The following is a 20,636-nucleotide window of genomic DNA, read 5'->3' as shown; positions in this document are numbered from 1 at the left end:
AGAGTGACCAGCGGACGGGATGGCCTGTCACCGGCAGGGACTCTCGTATGTCATGCCACACACTCTCTCGTGCACTCGCACTGCACGGCGGCATACTATATATATATATATATATAGTGTGTACGGATCCCGCGCGTGAACTCTCATCCCATGGATTCTTGTATCGACGTACAACCGATAAAAGCCACGCTCGTCAAATTTCCTGGATGAATTTAATCCGAGGCAATTAAGCGTTCTTCGAGAAAGCCTCTAGCTGTAGCAATACTGGCGCAATTAGTCAGGGTATGCTTAATAAATCGTTGGAATCCCACTTTGTACGAGGCTGCCCCTTTGGAGAATATCCAATAACAATCGGTGTACGTGGAACGTAGGTAGGTAGGTAGGTAGGTTGGTTGGTTGGTTGGTTGGCTGATCCGTGTGCTGCTGCTGGTAGCTCGAGCATTAGCTCTCACCTACGCGGCGCGGAGATCGACTTACCGTAATAATCCCGAGCTACATCCTTCCTAACGCGCTCAACTCCCAAGTTTTAGGGGGTTTCCATGGCACTATTTTGCCCGTCGCTGCGCGACTCGAGCGCTTACCTTGCACTCTCCTTTCTCGCTCCTGCCGAATCCATCGGGCAAAATTCTAATGAAACATTCTTGCGCATTGCTCGATCGTTCGTGCAAAAACCCAACGAGAATTCGTCCCTTCCATCGGAACAACGTTGATCCTTCTGGGGAATGAAAAAACTGCGAAGGATATAACTCGCGAGTAGCGAGATGTTTATCTAACGGTGCGCTATGTAAACGCCGTAGGACAGGAAATCTCGAGGATTTGAATTACGACACTAGAGCTTTCTCATTTTGTTATTCTACCACCTGTTTTTATGCCTTTCTCAATACGCCATCGAGCTAATATATCCTCGATATTGCAGCGATTAAACCGGTATTACAGTGTACGCGAAATCTCGCCTTAAAATTACTATCGACAAAGCTTCGTTCAATGTTTACATAAGTATCGTTTTATTAATATCTCTTTCGTTATTTACAAAACATTATAATAATCTCTAATTTTTCTTGCTCGTCACCATCGTATCGCACGCTACGTTTCTCTAACGTTCAATCAATTTTACTTGTTATTCATTATGATCGTTATATTAATATCAATTATGATCGCTTACGTTATAGCGAGGCGCCACGCCACGCACATCGAATTCCGAATGTTTCATCTTGATTCGTTGTCTCGCTATGTGGTCACCGATCGCAAAAATAAGTAGTTGGTCTAAATGAATATTTACAGCCGTGTCGCCTCCTATCAACTGTGACCTATACTTATCACAGAATGAGAGTCGCTCGCGACATTGCACCGAGACCTCTCTCTCTCTCTCTCTCTCTCTCGGCACTCATTGTCCTTTGTTGATCAAACCTTGCAAGATTTTGTCCCCTCCTCACTGCACTCTTATCATAACGCGCACTTTATTCATTTCCACTGTGTGCCCTTATTCGCCTCTCCTCTCGATCAGGATTCTACGAGCGACTCATCGCGTTACTTTCTCTCCAGATTCCAGAAAAAGAAGAAGAAAACAACTTGGGCGTGACTTCCAGATAAAATAGACAATATACATTCACTATGTACACACGCAAAAACACAAAGGACGCTAATAGCTCCCGCAATACTTTCGCAGTAAAGTTAAAGTAATTCCTGCGCGATTGGACAATACTGGCGCGTAGCCTTGTCGTACGTATCCCATCCGGAAAGACGAAATCGTTGGTGTTTCCGGAATACGTGCGTGTGTGTGGTGAAAATGATCCGGGTACATGATTGTATCTCGGATGGAGCAAATCTGGCCTCTCGACGAGAAAGCACGAATTATTCGTCAAGTGTCTCGGGGCTATCCCTCGCTTGTGTGCTGCAACAGTATTATGGTGCGTCGCAGGAGCGAGTTTCGAATTGCAGGCGCGTTTGATGAAATCGAGCCGGTAAACACGACGCGTGTACGGTTTCGTGGAATTCGAATGGACCGCTGGTGCTTTTCAATGTATCCTCCCGTACAATGTCCTCTCCGTCATTGAACGCGCGACAAGTATAACAGAGTATAACTAAAAGCTATCGGGCAGCACAATTTTTGCGACACTGTGGTGGTGCATGGTTAACAGGTTTGTCGTCGTAGTGGTATGCCGTTGCTGTGTAGTAGTCACGTGGTAGTCCGTGTAGCGCCGCCGCTTGTTCAACGGTGGTTGTACGGCGGTCCCCGATGCCCGGTTGGTATAACTAGGGGCTGTCATCGGGGATGGCGTACCAAGCGGCTGGATCCGCGGCGAGAGCCCAGGGCCCGGCGACGGAGGGGTTGGCGTAGGCCGCCGCGGCCCCCGCCGCGGATGGCGCGCACTACCAGGCCCGGCCCTGCAGCGGCAGATACGCGCCGCATTGCGGCTGCTGCTGCTGCTGCATTCCTTGCTGCGCCCCGGTCCTCGTGTACGAGCAGTGCTGCAGGCTCTGCGATGAGCTCATCACGTGACTGACCCCGACCACCGAGTGGTGAGAGACCGAGGAGCTGGCCGCGTGGTGAGATCCGTGGGGACTCGAGGCTGCCGTCATGTGGGGTGCGGGGCTGGCCAGGGCCGCCGATGGTCCTCCTCGACTGCCCTCGTTTCCCCCCGCACCACCCCCGCTCCCGCAAGGCTTCCCATCCTTCACCAGAACCGGAACTGCCACGCGTCGTGGCGAGCTGGCGCTCTGCAACACCGATGAAAAAACAAACAAAACGATTAGTCTCTCGTGCTACACTCTAACGATACAATAATACGCTGTATGGTAAACAACGGGTACTCGCAATCTCCATTCCAAGGCGAGTAAACGTTTCTCCGTGCACACACCGGCTACCGTCGCGCTCACGGTCTCGTCTCTCTCTCTCTCTCTCTCTCTCGCACACCGTACACAGTAATATTATAATAATTGGCAAACGACCATGAAACTTTTGAAATTCTCTCTTGCAGAGACGATTACTCATTTCGCACACTTTGCTAGTTCAACGTCAATATTTTGCCAAGAGACTCTCTTACGCCGGTAGGTATTTCTGATTTCCGAGCGGGATTTAGGAGAGAGGCAGCGCGCGCAAACCTTCCTTGGCAGCGGGCGGTTTAGGGCCACAAACAAACGGAAGCCAGTCGTGGCCGAGTACCGAGTACCGAGTACCTGCTGCTGCTGCTGCTGCTGCTGGGTCGACCACTCAGCTGTATCAACATTCGCTACACGACATTCCTCTTCGATCTTCTCGACGCGACGCGCTTTAATAATATAATCGCGTCCCCCTCCCTACGAACTATATACATACATATACCCTCGTACCACAAACGTGTCAATCCAATTGCAGTTTACTCGTTGCAAGAATATACACGCAAGCTCGATCCTCTCCAAGCTTTAGCCCAGGGAACCAGCTAAAAGCAGCATAGCTTTCCGCCCCATAAGGCCATAAGTGCACGCGTATGCACTTCGCCTTGACAAAGTGACGATTACGTTAAATATGCGTCGACGACGGTCCACCAGCGTCACGCGTCACGCATCACGCCACTTTATCCAGTTCAACACGCGTTAAACGATTTCCGGCGAAAATGCCACCGCGGATATGGCGTACTCTGCGAAAGCTCATGTTGGAATCTCTCATATTTCTGCAGCAGTTTACTTGTACATTGTGTGTGTGTGTGTGTGTGTGTGTGTGTGTGTGTGTAGCAGAGGGGATCAATGGATGCTAATATTCGCTTGAATTTCAATTTTTATCCCAGGTGCTGCGTACGAGACTGTACTTGGGCAAGATGGCGGAGAGCTTGGCGTTTCCACGTTCCCCTATATACTATATATATATATATATATGTATATGTATACGTGTACTACGATGGTTATACAGAGAGTCTCTTTCTCTTACCCTTAACTTACTCTCGTTCTTCCTGCCTCTCCCGCGTATCGCCACTTGAAATTCTTCAGCAACGCCAGGCAAGGGAGGAAACCGAATAAAACGAAAAGAGGGAAAAATCTCGACGTGGCACACAGGCGGTTCGTCGTCAGCAAGTTAGCGTTCCCGCTTGTCGCTGTTTTTTCTCTCTTCAGCTTTCGTGCCTCGAATATCAGATTTTCACCATTTTTCATGCAGACTCTGCTTCAAAATCCAAATTGGAGAAGGCGATTCTCCGTCTAGCTCGCATTCGCGTCAAAGAGTTTTCCTCTCTCTCTCTCTCTCTCTCTCTCTCTCTCTCTCTCTCTCTCGCTCTAGTCGAGCTCCGTCACACAGCAATATACCATATTTGCCCTCGAGGATCCACGTACGTTTCCCTTTGTCCGAATGAAATTTCACGTTGCATGAAAAAAACTGTCTTTACGCGGCTGCGACTCGACGTCGCGAAGCGCGTTTCTCAAAGGTGACGCGCACGCACGATTGAACGTGATTCAGCTTTGAAATTCAGGCATTTTCGAGATGCTCGGAGGCAAAACGTTGTTTGACAGACAATGTGACCGAGATACATGATCGAAGACGGGTTCGGCAATATCGTACGGTCGATCTCGATCGGTGTACAGGGCCTGAAAAGCGAACGCACGGGTCCCGGTATTGTGCAGCGAAAGGTCCGCGCAACTCATGAGAATCTAATGAGTAAATTATGGACCTCGCTCGCGTCCTGACCCTGTCGCACCATGAAACGATCAGATCTGGTCGTAAGATAGTTTTCACTCTCCTCGTCAATGCGCCCTCTCTTCTCGATCATTTACCTTTACGATCTCTTTACTCGCGACACAATATATATATATATATATATATATCTCTTTAATTCTCTCCAATATACTCCTCCCCTTAAAACTCTCTCGCTTCCAGTATCATTCGAAAGATATTCGCATCCTTGTACAGTCCCTGTCGAGTTTGACGCTGCAAAAGAGCGAAAATAAGGAAGGCTCTTACACAGCTAATGCAATATTAATATAGAAACGCGATTGTGCGAAACGCGTGACCCCGCATATACGTTTAGCTTAATGCAACCAGTAGAAAGAATCGACGTATATCCGAACGATCACTGCCCGCTGACGTCTCTTTTGAATGTTATTCTTCGAGAAGGGTCGCGCGAGATTCGTATTCCTCGATGCGTGCGAGAGATTCAGACACGGCACGTTTCCACAGCTCGCGATTACTCTATCTTCACGATCGCCCATCAGTTTCTCTCGTCTCACCCCCCGGCAACACACTCTCTGCTTTAAAACTCAAATTCCTACAAGGACTCTGACGTACCTGATTCTGAGCATTCTGCTCGGCCATTGCTTTCTCCTTGGCCTGCCTCTTGCACTTGTAACGATGATTTTGAAACCAGATCTTCACCTGCGAAGAAAAAGAAGCGTTAAATTAGTGCAAACTCGGATATTTAAGACGAGTTGTAATATTTATGTTTCGGTTGGAGGGAATTGTCAAATATTTTTCTTGTTTGGGGGAAAAAGACACGGTATAATATATATATAGCGAAGAAATTTGAAAAATTCAGTGTCTCGGTCGCCGTTAGAATCTGGGGTGAACGACACGTTTGACGTGACGCGAACTATCGCCAGGTAAGGCAAATGTTTTCGTAGGAAACTGGACCCTTTGTCACGGAGAGGCACTTTGCAGAGGTATAGGCCGATACACGCTCGTCGATGGAGGCTTAAGCCGAAAATCCACGGTAGAAGCTCGTGTTATTTCTTCGAGAGGGATTTAATGCATGGGAGCATCAGTTTTACTCTCACAGACATTTACTTTCTTTCTCGATACTCTTTGGCCAACTTTGCAATAATCACGTATTATTTTCCAGGCGCGCCGCGAAGAAAAGAGCCAGGGAGGAAGAAGCAGTGAAGCAGAGTCAACGCGTATCACGAGAGCGCTTTCACGGCAATTGACCGCACGATTAGGGTATGTATAGAGAATGCCTTGCGGACAGGATCGCACATCAGCATCTGCTTATGACAGGAGCGCGTCATAATCCTTTATAGAACCCTGTCAAGCATTCAATCCCATCTGCAACTGGATTTTCATTAACTATGTGCATGTACAGGGTGTAACAGTGATATTGGGAAAAGTTTACAGATGGGTGTAGAATATCGATTTAAACATTTTTTGTTAACAAATTTTTTTTTCTATTCTTTAAACACTGCTTTTTAGAAGCGAATTTTTTTATTGATACAACAAATTATTGCGCGACCTGTATAACCGAAGGAAAGCGACAGTGACCGAGTTTGTTTACTTTTTGAATAAGCCTCGCTTCTTTCATTCGTCTTCGTTTCCAAGAACCATGCGTAAAAATTGAATCAAAATCTTTGGCTCGTAAAATTGTTGTGTAGTTCCTAAAAGAAACGAAAAAACCGAAACACTTGCTCGACTTATTTCAAATGTAAACAAGCGTCGTCGCAGTGTTTACAAGGGTTGACGTCATATCTTAAGTTGTACCAAAAGTTGGCTTCCAGGAAGCTGGGATCGAGCGAGAGACCAAACATTTATTAGCAAAAAATGTTTGTAGCGATATTCTTAAACGCTTTCAAAATTTGCCACGCTACACTGTTACACCCTGTATAACATGAACATATAATCTGTAAAGGTACCACATTTTTTTTTTTTTTTTTTCAGGAAAGCGCGTATGTCGAGGGAAAAAATAAGATATATAGTCGAATTGTGGCAAGGTTGATCCCGCTAATATTCAAAGTATTAGACAGACGGTGGTGGGTCCTTGTGGCATGGTCTGCTGCACGGGGCCCTTAAAGTGCTTTGGTTGTACCGTGCCCCTCGTCAGTTCACGTAATTCCTGCATCGGGGGTTGCGTCGTCAGGCACAATAAACTTCCTAGCGGGTTAGGAGCACTCGAAATACGGAGACTACAACGCTAATAGCATATGGCCCCTGGGCGAAGCTTTGATTCCTCAACGATATAAAAAATATTATCAACGACAATCTGCCGCTCTATTAAATTATTCGCCAATAAAAAAACCGCGCAATGTATACCCCTGGTTCGTCCAGAATTTTCCCAGTGATAAACACAGGTGGACCTCGCGTGTATATATATATATATACATATCAAAGAACAGAGTAGTTTTAACGCATGTGGCTCTCTTTCGTTACACATAATTCCTTTCTCGTCGATAATCCATTCGGCCAGTTGAAGAGCTCGGCAAATACACGCAGGAGAATCCCGGCTCTATCGATTATTTCTAAATAATAAATTTGGATTGTGAGAGAGAAGCTTAGAGCGACGGGTCTCGGGAAGAAAATGATTTGTGCGATGGCTGCGGAAAATCGTGGCGATATACTCTACGGGGAGGTCGTAAATGAAGAGAAGAGAAGAGAAGAGTGGCGAGGAGAGGAGAAGGATCGGAGCTGGTGTAGCAGGGAGAATTGTTATTTCAAGAGAACGAACGGCCTCGGTCTGTCCATCAGTCCGTCAGGCCGTTTGTCCGTCGTTCCCGTAGCGATCCGGTGAGTAAACAGAGAAAGCCGAACGAGATAGGGATATAACTCGTGTGTACGTAGGATGGGGACCAGAGAGAGAGGGAGAGGGAGAGAGAGAGAGAGAGACGCGCGAAACCCACACCGATTCTCCAGACAAGCGAGTTTCCGCTGAAAATACCTTGCTCATTCATTAAAAGAGAATAAACGTAAACACTAGAAAATATTCCTCGATTAACATTTACTTGGAAATTCCATCCTCTTATACCGTTCCATTATACCATTCTCCGCTCAAAGTACGCATTCGATTTTTGTTTTAGATACATCCTGCTATATATATATATATATATGTATTATAACGGTGGCATAATATAATAATAATAACAACTCAAATTACGCGAAGCAGCGTACACAGAGTCTAGCGCTGTTTACTCTCCCGCGCATTAGGAATTTCAGCGGCCGAAGAATAAGAGCTAGCTTCAGAGGGGCCGGGAGGGGGAAGTAGTGTAAAGTTTGCTTAACGCGGCAAAAGGGGAAGCTTAGCTTTAACTTTCGATTAACTTGCGGCCAACTCCAGAGCGCAGGTAAAAGCGACTGAAATGCTTCTGGTCTGTCCGTGCTGGTCTGGTGGTGCCGGGGCACACACAATATCCCCAGCAGAGTGGGGGGGGGGGGGGGGGGAGCTGGAACCGACGCTTTTCTCTACACTCTTTTCTTCTAATATAGAGATCCTCGAAAGCTGTCTTCTGTACTGACCAATGAGACTCGTCAAACGACGCGTTACCCTTACTAATTGGTGGGAGGGGAAAGCTTAAGCCACCTGGCACGCCTTTTCCCTAATTTACTCCCTTCTCAACACACACGCACACACACACACAAAACTGTACATAATTTAGACAGAAATATTGACAGCGTTAATCCCTCGCTCCAGGTGATTTCTGGTTTACGGGGTGTCCCGTACGCGAGAGACGAGCAGGCGCGTTATCATAAATCTTCCGATTGATTTAATGAAACGGTCGTAATTGCTTGCTCACACGTGGAAACACGTGCACGTTAATGCGCGAATCTCGGCCAAGTAGCTGTTACAGTCGTGTTCCGCGGGGGAGCCGCGGCCAAAGTGGACAATTGATCAAGTTAGCATAACGTCGTTACTCGAGTTACCGGAGCTTTCCATTGCGGTGTAAGGGGTTCGGGTGAAACCACCCCACACGCTTCTGTGCCACGGCACGTCACGTCACGTTGTCTCTCCTCGAGCAATTTCATCCGACAATAGCTTCCGGCGGATTCGTACTCGGAAACGCGGCGCGTCGATTTTGCTCTCTCTCTCTCTCTCTCTCTCTAGAGGCTTCAAAGGAAAGAGCTCTCTCGCTCTTGAAAAATGGTTGGATCGATCTACGGAAGGGGAGGGTGTGCTACGAAGCGGAGTTGCGAATAGCAGGATCAACTAACGTCAAATTATGATTAGGGCTGTTAATTGTCTCGTGTTGACCCTACTGAGTGGTAGCTCGAGGGCAAACATGCTGCGTCCCTTTTGTTGTCTTAACTCGGTCCTATTGGCCGGGAATGGCTTACCGATTACCCATTGGCCCACGTTCTCCACCCGCAAATAATTGCGACTTTTCAGTTGGCTTTATTAAACTCCCATTGAGCCTGAAAGCAACGTTTTTTCCCTCCCTTTTCCATAATCTCAAATCACGCGCTATATCTCGCTCGGTTTTCCTGCACTCGTGCATGCATAAGGAATGACGCAGCGCGACGGCTCGTGCAGAGATAACGCTGAAGGGTTGGCTAATATTTGCAATTGCATCGTATGCACCCTCGCCCTGTAAAATGCAACGGGACAAAAAGGCAGCCGGAAGATGGCGAATTTATTTAACAGCTCCCTATCCTTCATCCAACGAAAATCGTATATAGTTTTGAGTTAATGAGCAAAGAAGAGGAGGAGGACGAAGAAGAAGAAACGCGTGCTGGAGGAGGAGGAGGAGGAGGAGAAGAGGCGGATGTTGCAGCTTTGGTGAATTCAAGAGTTTTTAAATTTCCAGGGGAACATTTTTGCACAGGTATAGGTTATATATGCGTGCTCGCCGTGAAAGGGTGGTGCATGGGGGAGGGGGGATGAGAGAATTAAGGGATGGAGAGAGGAATGCAATTACGTCGGCCATACCAGTGCGGAAAGGCGAGCGTGCGTGGTACAGGAAGGTACTGGTATATACTGTGCTTTATGTATGGTGACAGAGAGAGAGAGAGAGAGAGAGAGAGAGACCACCCCGAGCCTGCCGTGACGAGACCCAACGAGACTCGGTGACATATTCATGCGTGTGCTGCGTTATTATGCGAAGGACGCCCGAGTACACTCGACCAAGGAGACACACGAGAGCGCTGCTGCCTGCTTCCAGGACGTCCAATTAATCTCGCCACCTGTTCATAAATTATTTCTAGCAGAAAAATAACATCAGGCCAGACTGTATTCCTTATACACACACACACACACACACACATATATATATATATAGATCTACACTTTTACCACGCTTGATTTATGCTATTGAAGATACAGAAGAATATCGAAAGGTTACACCCTCCACAAAATTGATTCGACGAGATTTTAGCCAACTTCGCTCCGTACTTTCACTGCCAAAATTTGTCAAAAGTATAATACTCGTTTTTGCACAGACTGTCCCAAAGAGATGCAAGGAGCACTGTTGCTCGACGCTTTTAAAAACTTGACATTAATCCCAATGCACGTGCATAAATTATTTTTAGCAGAAACATAACAGCAAAGCAGAATTATATTTGTATATATATATAGATTTACAGTTTTAGCGTGACTGATATGTAGTATTGGATAAAGAGGAATATTGAAAGGTCGTATAGTAAGACTGGCGTCGCTCTTGAAGATACGATCCGTTCTCCAAGGAGTTTTGCCTCGCGATGGATGATTCGCCTGAGTTCCCGCTACGCAAACCTATTATTATGGTTATTATGCTCGTGACCCAATCGCGCGAATCTCTAGTGCTTTCTCAAGTCCCAGCAACATCGCCACCCCAGCAGCACGAAGCAGCGCCCTCTGTCGTCGAAATAGTATTCGCAAACTTATTTAAGAAACGCTTGAATTCCGAAAAAAAATCTTTCCTCGGGAAACGCGTATTTTCCAAAGTTAAGGATATCGCGGAAAATTCGATAAGGGTGTAATTTGTCAATGTTCAATTATCTCGACGCTTTTAGGGCGTGGGCGTGTAAGCCGTATCCTCCTAGATTAATATTTATTTTCCGTTTCTGATGGTTTTAGAGGCAGGCACACGGCCTGGACCATCCGGGAGCTTCCACAGTTCCACCCCAGCGTCGCAACAGACCCTATAAGAAAATAATGTTGTGTACATAATTCGTCCCCATGCGAATTCTAACACTCTCTTCGTCTTTCCATCCCCGGAGTGATATGTACCTTATTTTCGGTTCCTTCGTCGAGCGGCGTTGGAGTTTTTTTTTTCTCAAATTTTCTCGTGCGTCATTAAAAAAAGATCTCATCGCTTTGCGATGTTGTTTGACGAATTTCGCTTTATTGGAGAATAATCGGGGAACATGGACCGGAGATATACCTCGTATATACATATATATATATATGTACGGTCTCATTATTTCCAGTTATCTTTCAAAAAACTCTCGTTAAAAATTCCGTATACTTTTTTCAATTACAGCTTAAATCTTGACGGTCTTATCGATTCAACTTTTGATCCCTTTTCGCCAAGCATTTTTCGCATTAATTAATGTTACCCTTTCAGCCGGCTTCCGCAGTTTAAGTCCCCTTGATTTTTGCGTTACTTTTTTTCCTTCATTCCAATTAATTTCTCTACGCGGTGCAGACTCGCTCGCTCGGTTTTAACGACCTTACGTTTCTCGCTCTGGCTTCGTAAATCCGTATTGTTTCTTTCACGAATTTTTCTGCGTTAAACCCGGTAGTCTCGCTTGAAATTCATCGTCGTCCAAATCGATTCAGTAGAATTTCATGTCCCGTTAAGGTTTTCGCTAAATTAAAGCGTGTACAGTGGCAGTTTTAAACATACACTATATATATATATATATATATATATATATATAAACACACATATGCGAAAATGAAGATATCCAACTGTCAGAAGTCTGTACCATAGCGGTCCTCGCGCAACGTGCAATGTGTACGCGCGAATATGTAGCAGAAAAAGAAGATATCCAACTGATAGGAGACAGGGCGAATAATTTGGGTGCGATGGTGGAGTGGTGGATGGTAGCGGCGGGGCAGCAGCTGGTCCTCCTGGTTGTTCCAGTGGCACTCGGGCAGAGCGTAGCACAGTAGCGATAATAACAACAGCAACAATGCTAGGGTAGTCGGTCCCCGCAACAATGCTTCCTTTCCGCCGCACTCTCAGCCAGTATATAACAATGTCGACAAAATGGAGGGCTGCATCTGTGTACGTATATGCCCCATGCCGAAGAGAAGAGACCTCGGCGACTCGAACGTAGCTCGCGTATGCTCGTTCGCCAGAGGTTTATCGCGCTCTTCATCTATGGGAACCTGATCTACACTTTTGAATCAAATCAGGCTACTGTCGAGCTTTCCAGCTTTTCGCCCTATTATACCTCATTGCCTGAATTTGTCACTTTTGATTCGTGCTCGTGAGACCTCTCGGTGACCCGAAGGTAGTTCGCGAATGCTCGTGACGTCAGGGTTTATCACGCCAATGTGTTCAAACGCGCTCTTGTACGAACCTGATCTACACTTTCGAATTAAATCACAGTACACAGGTCGAGCTTTCCAGCTTTTCGCTCTATTACCTCATTGCCTGAATTTATCACTTCTGATTCGTGCTCGTTAACGATTGGCTAAACCCCGTGCTGATATATATAGTACATATACTAAACTAGAAGCCAGTAGATGGATTTGAGAGAGCTTTCGAGTAGGTTCGAACGTAGGGGGCTCTCGTTTGGCTTCCATTTGTCCCGTGAAGTTCAAGAGGAGGGGGGATAGTACACAGAGCAGTGGCCAGCAGCACTGGAGAACCCAGACGCCGCATTTTCTTGCGTCGTTTTTCCTTGGATTCTCTACACCACATGTATATATATATGCTATATATATATATATATATATATGTATAGAGTATAGAGAGGAAGAATAGTGGAAATTCCCTCTCCTACCTGCAAATTGCCTTCCCCCTCCCCCCTCTATCTCTCTATATATTCCGTACCTCCCTTACTCGACAATGGCCTTTATGACTGGTATTCGCCAGCATCCGAGTGCCATCCACAGCGAAACTCGTTATCGAAGCTCATGGGCTAGTCACGCGCGTGAAAGCACGGCTGATTGCAATCAGGCCTCTTCGCGGCTTTCCGTACTCGAAGAATCAATTCAGCCCTAGCCACGTCGCCGACGGGGGAGCAGCAGCAGCGGCAGCGACAGCACCGAGTGCAACTTCCGCTTTCAGACATCATGACTTTTCTCCCTCGAACAATGGAATCTCCCCCCCCCCCTCCCTCCCTCCCTCTCCACGCAGTGAAAATTTTCATGTCCATTAAGGAGAAAGAAACGCTGCAAGATTTGCACGAGCCGAGATTGAAGAGCCGTCGCAAAGTGACGAGCTAAAAGTCGTCTTGGTAGTCTATATAGGGACGGACACACTGGGAAGCGAACGAGGGGAGAGACAAGAGTAGCGTCCGCGAACGCAGGATGCGGCCAATGAGCCGTGGAACAATTATTTATTGTTGCCAGACCGTCGCAGCCACCAGCCAGACCTGTCTGTCCAATGAAGACGACGGCTTGTTAAAATCTCTTTACATGACTTCTCGCTGCGTTGGAACTTGCCTTTTTAAGCAGTTACACTTTTGTCTTTCATTGTATCAATGGTCTCAGTATCGTCGTAATTTCCCGGAGATTCGCTAGCTTGAAACATGTAACGCGGGTAATTTAGGAATTTCAAACTCACCTGCGTGGGCGTTAGGTGTATCAGCGACGCCAAGTGCTCCCGTTCGGGAGCGCTCAGGTATTTCTGTTGCTTGAACCGCCTCTCGAGCTCGTAGACCTGGGCCTGGGTGAAGAGAACGCGACGCTTTCGCCTCTGCGCGAGGGGAAATTGCATCGCACCGACGCCCATGCTGACGCCGACCCCGACGCCAACGCCCATCCCGGAAGACTTGGTCACGTCGCCCATCGACTGGCTCACCGAGCAACCGGGCATGTTTGTCCCGGCCCCCATTAGCCGTGAGACTGCAAAACATATTGGAGAAAGAAACAATAATACTCGATCCGTCATACCTAAACTACTCGGCTTCAATTATTCTATATATCTATATCTATAGTACGGTGTATGGTATACGTTGTAAAACTATCGCATATGCGATCCACCAAGAGGATCTCGCTTTCGCGTTCATCCCTCGTCACTTGCTGCAAAGACCTGTCAGAAATATGAACGCGTCGAGTCTGGACAAAGGCCTCGATTTAGGCGCTCAGAGTGCTACGTCATCGTACGCGGGAGGTCCTTACCGAGACTCAACAAGACTCCAATTATCCTCACGATTCATTCATGTCCCTCTTTTCGATAGCCACGCCAACAAACAGTGTGTATGTATATATAATTCTTTCTTTACTTCTATCTGTGTTTTATGTGCACGATTCGAGGGACACTATGGGAGCATGGACGGAAAAGCTTGTTTGTATCCGAAAGTGCGAGAGAATCAGTTTTGTTTATATCGTCTTCTTCGAACCCCTTACCCATTTACATTCTGAGAAACGCCTGGCGCAAAATTGTTGTGTAGTTCTGGTGGTGTGTTTATGCGTCCGTGTTCGATGCACATTCAATGAGTTATAACTTTGTACGTTGCATTGGTTTCTCATTATTGGTGAGTAAATTAATTAGAATTGTTGTATTTCTTCTTTGTTTTCTTTTGCTTCTTTAGTGGAAGGAACGCGCTTGGGCAGTTGGATTCTACGGTGGAACAAAAGAGTTGGACTGACGCGACGGGAACGTGGGTCGAAGTAGTTTTAACGTGTGCGAGTCGACCAAATTGACGTTCGCGATCTCGTAAGCTGACCACCGGAGTTGAACCGTTCTTCGTTCCTCTCCTCGACATCTTTCAAGACATTATGCTGCATCCTTTTAAATAATAGCTCTTCTCCATTTGTCCTTGAAACGCGCCAGACAAATTAAATGTGACCACCAAATGGAATGTTAATTCTATCCGTCGCGTATCGCCGCGTTTTAAGTTCTCGAAGCCGTTTCGCTGCCGTCTGTTCGAGTTTATTTGTTTAAACAAAATCTATAGACTCGTGCGTCAGCCACGTTTTCTTGAAACGAGAATCGATAGGAACCGTTGATACGGGAAGCTGTATCTACGGTCCAAATAGGGACCGAGGATATATACAATATATACGCGTTAAGAGAGTGGCACGTGCGAGAAACGGAAATTCAAGAGAGCGCCTGTTGACACGGATCGAAAAGACGAGCACTGTCAACCGAGGGACTCCCTCCCTCTCTCCCTTCCGAAAAGCCGAATCTTTGAACTACTGTGAAAGTATCGTATGATTTTTCAGCGTTAGACCGGGAGCTGCAAAAGCTCGAAACAAGTGAGAGACGAGCCGTTACGAAACGAGTGGTCGGCAAACAAGTGATTTTAGGAATTTAATAATACGAGGCAACTGGTAAGCGTTGTAGAGGACCAATATATTACGAGGCAAATATAATACGAGAGGACGCGTCGTCTCGAGTGACAGATTGGAGGAAAGAGTCGGCTCGATCGAACGACGGATTGTTTGCCTTTCGTTCTACGACGGGTACGCTGGAAATAAGATGGACCAAACCAATGGATCTACGCGCTCTTCAGGCCACCTACGGAATTTATTCGTATGCAAATGGAACGCGACAGGCTACGCAAACATACCGTGCGCCACTGCCAACATAGAGAGACGATTGGTGGAAAAAAAATTTTTCTTCATACCGGTGCTCGTATATGCGAGAGGACAGGATGGGGAGTGAAGGAAAAAAGGAAGCTATTCGTGTCGGTTGCGTCACTCGCAGAGTTTATAAACGCGCCATAGTTGTGTCGCCGTATTTGCTACTGAGAAAATTGTGCAGGTACTCACTGGCAAATCTGGGATCATTGGTGGCTGGCGGTGCCGGCGCGTACCAAGGATGATGATGGGAGGAAACGGCGTGCGATCGCATAGGATCGGACGCCGTGGCTCCGGCGGCAACGGCTGGTCCAGCATGATGATAAGGGGACAGCTCGGCCGCGCAATACTGGTATTGCGAGGTTAGCTGCATTGTGGCGTAAGGATTTCCCATGGCACTCATACCGGTAGCGCCCCCTGGCGTCGAGCCAGGCCCGTTAGCACCGTTTGCCCCGGATACGGGTCCCGGCGTACTTCCACCAGGAGTCGAACCTCCGTGTAGAGGTGGACTTCCGCTGCTGGCGCTACTACTACCTGCGTTACCGACGCGACCACCACCGCACGCGTTCCCGTACGGTGATCCTTGAGGATGCGTTACCACGCCGACTCCTACTCCTACGGCGGCTGCTGCAGCGGCCAATTCCAACTTCCTGTAAGATTCCTCGATCGGCGACAAAATATCCGTCACGCTGAATGGCGTTGTGTGAGCTCCGCCCGATTGCACGTGAGACGAGTGCTGCTTCGGGCTCAAGGTCATCGCCAGGTCAACCCCATTAAGGTCCGGCAAAAGCCCAACCTGTTCCAACTGCGTCTGTTGCTGCTGCTGTTGCTGTTGTTGTTGTTGCTGCTGCTGCTGTTGTTGCTGATGCTGGTGGTAGCTCGCGTTTCCGCTGCCTTGATTGGCCCCGTTACCACCGCCGCTACCACCGCTCATCTCGCCGGCTCCGATGCCGTCGAAATACTTGAAGCTCGCGCTTCGCGGAATCGTGAGGCCGGCGCTAGCCGCTGCCACAGCGAAACATGGCAACACCGTGACGCCTGATGCCGCCAGATACACGGCGGCAGACACTCTTTTTACAGCAACGATTATCACCGACGGTGATTCTACTCCTTACACGTCGAACGGCCTATTCTAAAAAATCCACTTGATCATTCAACGATCCGATATTACGCACTTTCACTTTTGTTGCTCTTCTTCTTGCTGCAGCACATTCGTCAAAGTACCGTTGCTCGAATAAAAACTGCACCAAAAGTCCACATGACGTTACGAGGCTCGGTGTGGTCAGTGTGGCCGGCCAGAGCCGGCCGGTGGCCGACTAAACTTGCCCTGAGCGTCTTCGGATACTTGAACGGCGTTGATGGAAATGATGGTAAATGTGTACACCACTCGTTCGGCTCCACCTTGTTCGAGAGTAGCTACTACGAGCTACTCTTCACGCTCTCTACAGAGAAATGCGAGCTCTTTGGATGGATGGATGGATGGATTAGCAATTGGGGTATAGATGGGTGGGGGAAGGGGGGATGACAGGGAAAGAGAGAGAGAGAGAGAGAGAGAGAGAAATGGATAGATGAATGAAGAAACGAGTGAATGAATGAATGAACGAAAGGATGGATGGATAGATGTGTGGATGGATGGATGGATGGATGGAGAGAGAAAGAGAGAGAGAGAGAGAGGACCGTCGGGTACTCCTGGAGAGGTCCTCAGGGCCGCTTATACCCACTCGACCAGCGCTCGTCGGCCGGGTTCCTGGTTAGCTGTCTGGCTGGCTGGTTGGTTGGTTTGCTACCTGGCTGGCTGGCTGGCTGGCTCGCTCGCTCGCCCGGGCACAAGCCCACAGCCTCTCGCGAAAACCCGTACGACGACACGATGAGTGGAGTGCCCACTACGGAGAAGTGCCTGGCCGCTACCAAGAGTCGTGATGAGATGTCCCCTTTTGCGTGTGAGAGAAGTGCTCCCACTCGGATCCTGCGAGAAGTGGCGCTTCCACGAGCAAAGAGTACCGCCATTGGCCGAACTGGACCAATCACCGCGCTCCTTGCTTGCGATTGGAGCCTTCTAGTTCTGCCCAATTCAATTCGAAGGGGAGTAACAAGATCGATTGAGCAACGCCGTTGGTCCGGCTCCCTGTGCGGAACAAGGATTCTCCAATCGAACGGCACGAGCAAATCCCGGTCCCCCATTCTTTTCGACAATTGCACGACCGCGCCCATTCCCTCTCCCTCCCCCGATCCGTTACCACCCGTTCACGGCATGGCCACTCGGTCCTGCCCACCTGAACAGTTTTACCTACCCGATCGAGCTGTACCCGCTCTATACCCGCCGCCGACAACCTGGATATTTCCTCGTAAAAATACCCCCGGCGCGCGATTACTATTTTGCCTTTCGCGATTCGAATTCGATCTCTTCTTCCTCCCATTCTGTCAAAAATGCGCGCTTAACTCTGCTCTTTTCTATTTTTCTCCACCTTACTGCCTATACCACCGCGTGTTTCCTATTTCAATTATAACCGTGCCACACTTGCGGCCTAATAGCGTGAATTAAACCGACTTTGCCTTAATACTGTGTTTCGTACCCCCCGTACTCGAAGAATTGTGCCATCGAATGTTATAATCGTCGATGAGAAGTTATGCTTTTTAGTGCTGACAATGAGTGTGCGCGCGAGCGCCTGCGCTCATGTTTGCGCGCGTGTGTGTGATTTTCAGAAACGATCTTATTCTCTAAATATTGTTAATTTATTAAAATACTTGTAGTACGTATCGGATGCGAACCAAGTGATAGGTTTTTTATATCGAATCTACTACATCACCCACCAATGTATATTTTCTCTAATAATTATTGCAAATTAATAAATTTGTATGCGTTTTCTGTTTCGCCCAATGCCTCTTTTTATGTGGAAAATTCATACACATTTGTACTTTTCCGTAATAAATATATTACGGATACAAATTTTATACGATGAACAATAATAATAAATTAAATTTAAATATCGAATTTAATCGATATAAGTCAAAAATCGATTAGGTTTTCGATTACATCGATTTTGACATCGATTATTTTCCCCATGTCCATTTCAAAATGGCGTCACGCGTACTTGGTGCTTTTCAAGCGCTGAAGCAACCTTTTAGACAAAATGCTTTATTTAATACTGGTGATTATGATATATTTTGCAAATTAGAATAAATATAAAGTTTTTTGAGCCATTCCTCAATTATGTCATGTGCATTCAATTTAAAATTATATTTATGTAAACAAATCTATTATAACCTCAAAATAAAGAATTTCATCAAATATATTATTTTCAGATGTCTCAAAGTATAATAATTTTACCAACATCTTGAAAGGCCAAGTACCGTTAAAATGCGATGTTCGTAATACAACTTTTTTCACTAGAAGTAAGTCTGACACAGATATTACTTTTTATTAACATTCAGACTAAGCATTATTTTTAATTTTTAGGACCAGCAGCTCATTTATGGAAGTCAGTCCTAAGTGTCAGCAATGCTGGAAGACGTCGTGGAAGAGCACAGGCAATTGCCAAAAGTCTGTCCCTAAAAAACTTAAATAGGGGTCAAGTTATTGGTGTTGGTAAAATAAATATGCAATTCCCTGGGTTAAATGCTCCAATTATAAGGGGAAAGGAATTAACAACGTTGCAAAAGCTTCCTGAAGACAAGAATAGGGAAGAGAGAATTCTGAAATACCGTGAATCTGTAAAGCCACGAAGAAGAGCAAAATTAGGACCTTTGGAAAGGGGCTGGAGTGGTGGTAAAATAGGTGGGACTAAAATTGGTCCTCCTGATCCTACTCCCGAAGGTATGAAATATACCAGACATATCTATTACTACTGTATTTGTGTACTGCATGAAAATCTTGGCAACTTGGAAAGTATCTAAGGTTATAATTTTCAGGATCATTTGAAGGATTCGAATCATGGATATTAGAGTACAGATTGGTATCAACCATGACTAGAAATTTTGGACGTAAAGCAAGTCCTAGAGCTTTAGTGATAACAGGAAATGGAAATGGTTTAGCAGGATTTGCTGTGAGAAAAGCATCTACGCGAAATTGCATAAAAATAGCTAAAAATGCTGCAGCTAAAAAATTAATGTATATAGAAAGATATAACGAGCATACAGGTAGACTGTTTAATGAATTATGTTTTAAAAAATACTTTATTAATTATATATTTTAATTTTTTTAGTTTTACATGACTTTTATGAACGTTTTGGAAACACCAAAGTTTTTGTCTCAAAAAAACATCAAGGATATGGATTAAAATGTCATCGGGTTATAAATGCATGTTGTCAGGCAATAGGGATAAAAGATATTCATGCAAAAGTAGAAGGTTCTTGCAATACTTTAAATATTGTTAAAGCATTTTTCATTGGGCTGTTACAACAGGTACATTTTTCATATGTTTCATGATGCTACACTTACTTAATGAAACCAGTTATTATATACTGTTTTTCTTTCTAGAAATCTTATCAACACCTAGCAGATCAGAAGCAGTTACATGTTGTCGAAATCAGAGATGATATTCCTGTTCCAACTGTTTTAGCATCTCCCGCTAAAGTTAGGATTGAATCGGAAGTTGCAATTAATGAAAATTTGGATGTTAAGCATTTTCTTTTCGATGGGAAAGTCGTAGCTCAAAGAAAGAAACTTCCTCCTTTTTACACCAAACTACCATCTTGGGAAAACAGACTGAAAAAATTACATTACATGAAAGATAAAGATTCGGTAAGAATGAGGCTACTCGCGGAGTACGGAAGCTTAAGTAGTCATCTTACCGCCAAATACCCGGAAGCAGCCCCTATTAAGTGTTGGCAGAAACAAAAAGCAGAAAGCAAAGATTAAATTGTATATTTATATATACATATATTAATGTTAAATATAATTATGTATAACTTTAACATATAATGAATAGACTTTAAACCAGTATAAATAGTTAAAAAGTTGTGTTATCAGTTTTTTCCCTACATATAATTTTTATCATTCTTTTCTATTAGTTAGCTAAGTACAGTACCTTAGGATTCATTAAAGAAGAAACTGGTAGTCTTAGATTTTAGGCTTCGGTTCCTTAAAAAGTTAGACAATTTTTTTCAGATCTATGCATAGCTGAAATGCAATCATCTGCAACTTTTTTTTTTCACACTTCATTGGTAAAATATAAAATAGTCCAATGTAAGCTAGCTTTAAATTGCCACCAGTAGTAGATGACTAAAATTGGTAATTTCTCCATCATTTGATAAAAGATAAATCTTTCTAATTGATAAATATTTACATTAATTCAGATT

The 20,636-nt window shown here is 45.8% G+C and overlaps 2 protein-coding genes across 2 annotated transcripts; one reads left to right on the top strand and one right to left on the bottom strand.

The window, feature by feature from the left end:
• Nucleotides 1-987: 987 nt before the first annotated feature.
• Nucleotides 988-17,262, bottom strand: LOC136782614 (homeobox protein Nkx-2.4). The gene is made up of 4 exons (XM_066742158.1): nt 15,531-17,262; nt 13,378-13,658; nt 5,252-5,338; nt 988-2,718 (listed from the first exon to the last, which is right to left on the bottom strand). Exons 1-4 carry the CDS (start codon nt 16,270-16,272, stop codon nt 2,371-2,373), a joined length of 1,458 nt encoding a protein of 485 aa, XP_066598255.1. The 5' UTR covers nt 16,273-17,262; the 3' UTR covers nt 988-2,370.
• Nucleotides 17,263-18,389: 1,127 nt separating this feature from the next.
• On the top strand, nt 18,390-20,294 carry LOC136782486 (small ribosomal subunit protein uS5m). Its single transcript, XM_066741940.1, has 6 exons — nt 18,390-18,487; nt 18,642-18,731; nt 18,796-19,152; nt 19,248-19,475; nt 19,541-19,740; nt 19,816-20,294. The coding sequence occupies exons 1-6, from the start codon at nt 18,415-18,417 to the stop codon at nt 20,194-20,196; spliced, it is 1,329 nt and encodes a 442-aa protein (XP_066598037.1). The 5' UTR covers nt 18,390-18,414; the 3' UTR covers nt 20,197-20,294.
• The last annotated feature ends 342 nt before the right edge of the window (nt 20,295-20,636 follow it).

This window comes from Prorops nasuta, unplaced genomic scaffold (assembly GCF_024137725.1).
Source record: "Prorops nasuta isolate Cenicafe-Biocafe unplaced genomic scaffold, Cenicafe_Pnas_1.2 PNAS00027, whole genome shotgun sequence".
In the NCBI taxonomy this organism is placed as follows: domain Eukaryota; kingdom Metazoa; phylum Arthropoda; class Insecta; order Hymenoptera; family Bethylidae; genus Prorops; species Prorops nasuta.
Note: the sequence above shows the minus strand (reverse complement) of the source record. Positions and strands in the feature narration are given on the sequence as shown.

What these genes read in the sequence shown, in the direction of transcription:
- LOC136782614 (XM_066742158.1), bottom strand. Translation starts at nt 16,272, where the DNA reads ATGAGCGGTGGTAGCGGCGGTGGTAACGGGGCCAATCAAGGCAGCGGA. An exon ending in CAATGATCCCAGATTTGCCA is followed by an intron (nt 13,659 to 15,530) that starts GTGAGTACCTGC and finishes TATGTTTTGCAG; the next exon opens with TCTCACGGCTAATGGGGGCC. An exon ending in TACACCTAACGCCCACGCAG is followed by an intron (nt 5,339 to 13,377) that starts GTGAGTTTGAAA and finishes TTTTCTTCGCAG; the next exon opens with GTGAAGATCTGGTTTCAAAA.
- LOC136782486 (XM_066741940.1), top strand. Translation starts at nt 18,415, where the DNA reads ATGGCGTCACGCGTACTTGGTGCTTTTCAAGCGCTGAAGCAACCTTTT. An exon ending in TCCTGATCCTACTCCCGAAG is followed by an intron (nt 19,153 to 19,247) that starts GTATGAAATATA and finishes TATAATTTTCAG; the next exon opens with GATCATTTGAAGGATTCGAA. An exon ending in TCATTGGGCTGTTACAACAG is followed by an intron (nt 19,741 to 19,815) that starts GTACATTTTTCA and finishes TTTTCTTTCTAG; the next exon opens with AAATCTTATCAACACCTAGC.